Raw genomic sequence first — 7,522 nt, forward strand, 5'->3', positions numbered from 1 at the left:
TGGGCTGTCCTGAAACTCACTCTGTAGACCAGCCTCAGAGATCCTCCTACCTCAGCCTCCTGAGTGCTGGGATTAAAGGCGTGCACAGCAGCAGCAGCAGCAGCACCACCACCACTGCCACCACTGCCACCACCACCACCACCACCACCACCACCACCAGCCTCAAAATAGTAAAACTTTTAACAACTGTAAAGCACCTACAGCACACCTTCAGTTATACCTAAAACAGTACTTTGTGTATACTCAAAAAGGGTACATTCTTACTTATTATCTGTATTTCCTCGAGACTTCTTATAATTTGCATAATCCTCCAAAATGGAATCCACATTCTTCTTGGCAGGAAGATAAAAAAGCTAGAGAAAAAAAAATTGAATACCAATGTTTATAAAAATTACATTCCTTCCAAAATGAGTAGATGAGTGGGTTCAAGATTACAGATACTATACAGGNAGATGTAATTGTGTAAGTCAACCAAATAACATCAACCAAATCCAATTATGACTATGAAACCTCAAATTTCATGAATCTTTAACAACAATTATTCTTCTCATCCCCACCATTCCCACTGCATCTGTCATTTGTCAATTTAAGTAGTTTGTCTGAAGTTCCTAAATCTGGACTTAGAGAACCCAACAAGTAACATTCAAGTTTTTCTGGACTGTCTTTAGATTTTGAACACGTCCCTTCAGAGGGAGGAGAGAGGCTCCTGAAACTAAGTAATCAATAAGTGAGCAGACCCAGATGCTGATGCTTGAATGAGCCACAGGTCCCCAACACCCAACATGGAGCTCCAGGGACACAACATTCACATTCACTGCTGAGTCAGGCTTTACTAGGGGTGGGTATTTCAGTGGTATACTTACTTCTGAAACCCGTCATTCATCTGTAAACCCCAAAACCTCACTGGTTTGCCATGCAGTTCTGCTGTTGGCATCTGTTTTATCTTAGGGCAAGGTCACTTTGTCTGCATCTCTCCCAGAGGAGTTTTTTTTTTTTTACAACATTCTGCAAATGATTCATTAAACCTAAACCTTAATTACATTCAGGATCAATTGTAGGCAGTCATATGCTTTCTACTATACTCTGTTATCAGGTCATGTATAAATGTTCTAATGCCAACAACATTAAGGGGGGAAACATATGTATCCGTCTATTAGGGTTTTTTTGGGGAGAGTTCTGCTCCAGCAACCTCTAACTTTCTTAATTAACAAAATTGGGGCTGGTAAGATGGCTCAGTGGGTAAGAGCACCCGACTGCTCTTCCGAAGGTCCAGAGTTCAAATCCCAGCAACCACATGGTGGCTCACAACCATCCATAATGAGATCTGACGTCCTGGTACATCTGAAGACAACAACAGTGTACTTAGATATAATAATAAATAAATCTTACAACAACCAAGTTTCAATTTCTAGCACCCTACTTGGTGGCTGCAATTCCAGCTCTAAGAGCCCCAATGGCCTCCGCTGGTGTGGCACTCAGGTCACACCACAGACATACATACACGCAGGCAAAAAAAAAAATCCATAAACTGAGATTAGAATAGTTTATCATAGAACTCTTATTCTTTCTGCCAACGCCACCACAGCTGTGTTGTTCTCAAGCTACCTGCTTTTGTCTGGTGATCAAGTCCCAGTCATCCACAAGCCAGGGTTTCAGCTCTTCAGGAATCTTCACTTTAACTTCAACTCTGTTCATGAATGTTTCTTCCTAAATAGGAAAAGCAAAGGTTATTACAACCTTTTCTTCCTTCTCTTTTGATCTTTAAGACACCAGGCATGCACTAAGTCCTTGAAGGAGCCACTCAGAAGAAGGACTTGCCATAGAGGGGAAAGCCAAAACCATGACATCACACAGCCAGGGAAAGGATGGTCTTGAGTGACAGTGGCCCTCACTTAGTGTATTTCCCTCTTCCAGAAACAGATTGTTCTCAACTGATACAGCTTAACAGATTCTTCACATCTACTTTTTGTGTGTTTGAGTGGGGGGTACGGAGAGGCGAGACGGGGTTTTCTCTTTGTAGCCCCCCTTGGATGTCCTGGAACTCAGAAATCCGCCTGCAGCTGCCTCCCAAATGCTGGGATTAAAGGCATGCACCACCACTGCCCAAGAACATTTACTCTGGTTATCCCAAACATGACTTTCTCTTTTTCCTCCCCTTCTCCCCTCCCTGAGATATGGTCTTACAATGTAGCTTTGGCTGTCTTGGAACTCACTATGTAGACAAAGCTGCCCTCAAACTCATAAGATTTGCCTGTCTCTGCCTCCTAGGTCCACATGCATTACTAGGCATAGCTAACTCGGGTATCTTTACGCTCTAGACTAGCCAAAACCACATAGCAAGATCCTGTCTCAAACACAAATATTGGAAGGGAAGGGAGTGGNGAGTAAAGGAGAAGGATCACAGAGCCTATAGGTTGGCCTGCCAGAGGAAAAGAAAACTCACATTTTCAACGGTAGGATCTACCCGGGCTCTCTTCTTCCTAGGAGGCTGAGGTGTCTCACTGGTACTGCCACCATCTCCATTTCCAGGTGCTACAAAGTGGATGCATGGCAGGGGTGGTACTGGTTAACTAACAAATTCTTAATGTAAAGAGTGTTTAAGTTCTCATTTCCCTATTACAGATATTTCATAAATTCAACTTACAGAATCATATTTCCAAAAAACAAACTTACTTAACACTTTACTTAGGAAACATTTGATAACATATTTAAAATGCTTTCTTCCTAAAAGAATCATTAAGACTAAGGCAGGTGGGTGAAAACAACTACATCTTACAGTAGGTAAAAAGATTAAAACCACTCTGTCCTTATCTCCAAAGGCTACTACTGTGAGACCTCTACTTGAGGTCAANAAACCACATGCTGTCAGTTTAATGTAGTGAACTCACAATCTAAATATTACAAATAGGTCAGTTTTAAGAGAGTTTATACTTACTTTTCTGCTTGTTCTTTTTTGTTTTCCTGGGAAGAGAGGAAAACAAAAATTACTCCCATAAAACTGTTCCAACTATTTTGAGTGGTAAATTCAGAGAAAAATGGTCCACCAAAATTATCAGTGACTATATCTGTCTGCTTCCCAAAACATGAATGTTGAGTTTAGATTTATTCTTATTATTTGAGACAAAGTCTCACTATGTAACTCTTGTATCCTGAAACTCAAGAATATAGATCAGGGGCTGGAGAGATGGCTGAGCGGTTAAAGGCACTGACTACTCTTCCAGAGGTCCTGAGTTCAATTCCCAGCAACCACAGAGTGGCTCACAACCATCTGGAATGGGATATGATGCCCTCTTCTAGTGTGTCTGAAGACTGCGACAGTGTACTTACACATAATAAATAAATCTTTAGATAGATAGATATCTAGATAGATAGATAGATATAGATCAGGCTAGCCTTGAACTCAGAACCACCTGTCCTTGTGGGAGTCTGCACATTTGTGAACAAACAGCCACATAAACACATCAATTTAAAAGTTGAAAAAAAATATTTTTTTTAACAACAAAAGGCTGGTTGTTTTGGTGCACACCTTTAATGCCAACACTGGGAAAGCAGAGGCAGGCAGATCTCAAGTACTAACCTAGTCTTTAAATTAAGAACTACTTCACTTATGCACGCTAATGATTCATGGGAACCAAAAGGAACCAGTTCTTATACTTAATCCTTTATCACAAGCTTTATACCATAAAATGAGAATCAGTGCTCAACTAATCTAAACCACTCATTCTACTGCCTCCTCTAGTAAGGACTCGACGGTCTTGCTTATTCTATTTACATGCTACCCATTAAACACATACGCAAGCTAGTTCAAGTGCACAGTAGGATTCATACAATAAATTGCCAGTGTTCTGTATTATAGTTCTAAAACTTATGACTATAGTCAAAATATAAACATAAAAAGCATTCTGGGCCGGGCAGTGGTGGCGCACGCCTTTAATCCCAGCACTTGGGAGATAGAGGATGAGTTAGAGGCCAGCCTGGTCTACAAAGTGAGTTCCAGGACAGCCAGGGCTATACAGAGAAACCCTATCTTGAAAAACCAAAAAACAAATTCTGGGCTGGAGAGATAGATGGCTCAGCCGTTAAGAGCACTGACTGCTCTTCTGAAGGTCTTGAGTTCAAACCGCACCAACCACTTGGTGGCTCACAGCCACCTTAATGAGATCTGATGNCCTCTTCTGGTACATCACAGCTACACGGTACTTATTTATAATAATAAATCCTGGGCCAGAGCAGGGACTGAGCAAGCGGGATCAAGTGGAGCAAGCAGAGGTCCTAAAAATTCAATTCCCAACAACCACATGAAGGCTCACAACCATCATAAAATAAATAAACCTTAAATAAAAAACCATGACACACCAGCCGTTCGGTGGTGGTGCACACCTTTAATCCCAGCACTCGGGAGGCAGAGGCAGAGGCAGGCGGATTTCTGAGTTCGAGGCCAGCATAGTCTACAGAGTGAGTTCCAGGACAGCCACGGCTTCACAGAGAAACCCTGTCTCGAAAAACAAAAAAAAAAAAAAAAAAAAACCAAACACCACATATTCTAAGGGACTGGAGAGATGATTTGGCTGCTTTTCCACAGGACCCGGGCTGTAGACTTAGTAGCTCGGAGAACAAAGCCTAAGAGGATGTGGAACAAATGTAAAAGCAGGATAGGGTAAGAGTGCTATGAAATGCTGACTTCTGGACATGACATGGCTGTTGCACTGCAGTTACCTGTGCAAATCAGCATTCCAGCATGGATTCAAGAGGAGCCCATGAGATCCTACCTCTTAGTTGAGGAGCCACTGGCAGTTTATAGCCGTTGGGGAAGAGCAAGGTAGGCCACCCTTGTTCTACTGAATGGCCCTATAGCCATGAACACAACACTTACCNTTCAATAACAGTTGTGGCCTATGTTTTTGTATTACTAATATTTAAGATCATGTACTCGGCAATCGTTCTACAGGCACTTTCAGGTACAGAACCTTTAGAGAGACAGTGTGTACACACAACTTTTACATTGTAGGTACCAAGAAGCCTTACAGTACTCCAGAGTTAACAAGTTAACTTGTCTTTCACTCTCAGGTTACATGTATTTTTAGCACTACTAAGAAAGTAATCTTTGCCAAAATAATTATCTCCAAACTACCCGACAAGTCATTACCATCTTGATAAGAAAGAACACTGTATGAGTAGACAAAATAAGAACTATAAAAGGATTTANTGCCACTGACTGCACACTAAATGCATTTTCATGTTGCATGTATTTTAATGCAAGGGAAGAAGCTGAGGAAAATCAAGTAAGTAATGTCCATTTTACATTAGCATCTGAGAATCAAGAATTTCACTGACACTTTGAAAAGCTTCCATTAGAGACAAAATATTTATTATGATAAATAGTAAATTTGAATTATACCCATTAAACAGTACGCAATATTGTTTAAATAAGAGAATCTTACACTTCAACATTTTTCTGTTGCAGACCAGATGTCTTCTTCCCCGGAGCAGCCCCTCTCATCTTGCCCTCTGCATATTGTTCCCTTCAAAAATAACATCAGAAAGTCATCATAAGTACTTATGAAAGAAAAAACAAATTATGCCTGCTTGATTCCATCTAGAATTTGTGTTAAACTGAGCTTCCCAGCCAGGTATCGTGGTGCACGCTTTTAATCCCAGCGCTTCGGAGGCAGAAGCAGGTGGATGCCTATGGGGCCAAGGCCAGCCTGGTCGACTTAGTTCCCAGCCAGCAAGACTGGAACAGTGACACCCTGTCTATTTGTTAGTGTAAGTGGACTTTCAGAATGTTCCAAATTGTTTATGCTGTACAGATTAACTCTACTTACAAAATTAAGAGTTAAAATGTCTTAAAATGAGAATTCCCCACAGAAAGTGTGAAATTAGAGCTGCCCTCCAGCTAAGAGTACTAGGGTTGCTCTTCCAGAGTTCCTGAATTCAATTCCCAGGACCCACATGGCTGATCACAACTGCAGTCCCATGGGATCTGATGCCATCTACTGGTGTGAATACATGCACACACGCACGCACACACACAAAATAAAATGGCAAGGAAGATGGCTTAGAGCACTCCTTGTTCTTGTAGAAGGCCTGAGTTTCATCCCCAGCACCCACAGAGTCCCACAACCATCTGTAACTTGAGGGGATCTGATTCCCTCTTCTGGCTTCCTCAGGCACCAGGCACACACACAAAGTGCCCATATATAAATAAAAGCCAAAATACTCATACATATAAAATAAATATTTAAGGCTGACAGAAATCAAAAGAATCAAAAGAAACTAAGTATGGAGCCAGAGAGCTGGCCCAAACAAAGGTCAAAGTGCTACAAATGCTACCAAGGCCATTGACCTGAGGTCAATACCTGGAACCCACATTTAAGAAAGAAAAACTGGCTGGGCAGTGGTGGCGCATGCCTTTAATCCCAGCACTTGGGAGGCAGAGGCAGGCGGATTTCTGATTTCAAGGCCAGCCTGGTCTACAGAGTGAGTTCCAGGACAGCCAGGGCTACACAGAAAAAAAAAAAAAGAAAAGACTGTTTCCATCCAAACTCCACAATCTCATCATGGCAAACCCATGCCCACGTACAAAGGAATAAATGAATGAAAAGCAAGTTTATTATTAAAGTCACTATAGCACAAATTAACTAATATATGGTCTCAGAAACTGAAAATTCCAGTGCTATGCCTGGTTGGGAATTCAGTAGCAGTTCCAATACTTTCTCTTGATTCCATGTTGTAATTTAATCTTTTAAATATTGTAAAAATCAAGTGTAATAACTACCTTTTAGATAATTTTTCTGGGTCTATTTTCAGAGATATTAATTGGTGGAAATATTTCTACCTTTTTGTTTCTCCATCAGTTAACTGTGTCCTCTATAGCACCCAAGAAGAGGTTAAAAAGATATTGAGTTTGCATCTAGCGTTTCCAACACTGTGTTTCCCCTCCCCCCCTGGGGTGGAGGGGGGATTCGAGACAGGNTTCTCTCTGTGTAGCCCTGGCTGTCCTGGAGCTCACTCTGTAGACCAGGCTGGCCTCGAACTCAGAAATCCGCCTGCCTCTGCCTCCTGAGTGCTGGGTTAAAAGGCGTGCACCACCACACCCGGCTCCACTATGTTCTGCTAGAGACAGACTCAGAAATGACAGAATATTTTAACCCAGATATGTAGTTACTTGAAAGCAAGCTTTAACACTGGAATTAACAAGTACCAAGAACCATTTTACCAAAAGTAGAGAGGGAGGTACCAATATGACCCCATTTTGTTCATTCCATGTCCAAAAATCTCTAAACTCATTTTTCAAATCAAACTTACTGATTGGCCTTTTGAAGTTCTCGCTGTTTCTGCAAATTGGTGTCCACGTACTTGAGTACTCTGCTTTCTGGCACCCATTCATCCCAACTGAAAAAGACAAGTTAAAATAGCACTGAAATACATTTTTAATAAAGTTTAGGGTTTCTTCCAATTAATGTTTAAAGATTTAAGAGTTAAAACTTTGGAATTCCCTGAATAACATGCTTTTTTTTTT

At 41.3% G+C, this 7,522-nt stretch overlaps 1 protein-coding gene across 1 annotated transcript in view; it reads right to left on the minus strand.

Annotated features, from left to right (window-relative positions):
- Morf4l1 (mortality factor 4 like 1) overlaps positions 1-7,522 on the minus strand; it is a 22,731-nt gene that overhangs the window by 2,411 nt on the left and 12,798 nt on the right. Inside the window, exons 5-11 of the mRNA XM_021173220.1 lie at positions 7,309-7,395; positions 5,442-5,522; positions 2,936-2,961; positions 2,444-2,532; positions 1,606-1,707; positions 265-353; positions 198-208 (exon numbers count right to left, since the gene is read on the minus strand). Of these exons, the coding sequence (XP_021028879.1) occupies positions 198-208; positions 265-353; positions 1,606-1,707; positions 2,444-2,532; positions 2,936-2,961; positions 5,442-5,522; positions 7,309-7,395 (485 nt within the window). The remainder of the gene's footprint in view (positions 1-197; positions 209-264; positions 354-1,605; positions 1,708-2,443; positions 2,533-2,935; positions 2,962-5,441; positions 5,523-7,308; positions 7,396-7,522) is intronic.

The sequence above is a fragment of the Mus caroli genome, chromosome 9, assembly GCF_900094665.2.
Source record: "Mus caroli chromosome 9, CAROLI_EIJ_v1.1, whole genome shotgun sequence".
Lineage (NCBI taxonomy): Eukaryota > Metazoa > Chordata > Mammalia > Rodentia > Muridae > Mus > Mus caroli.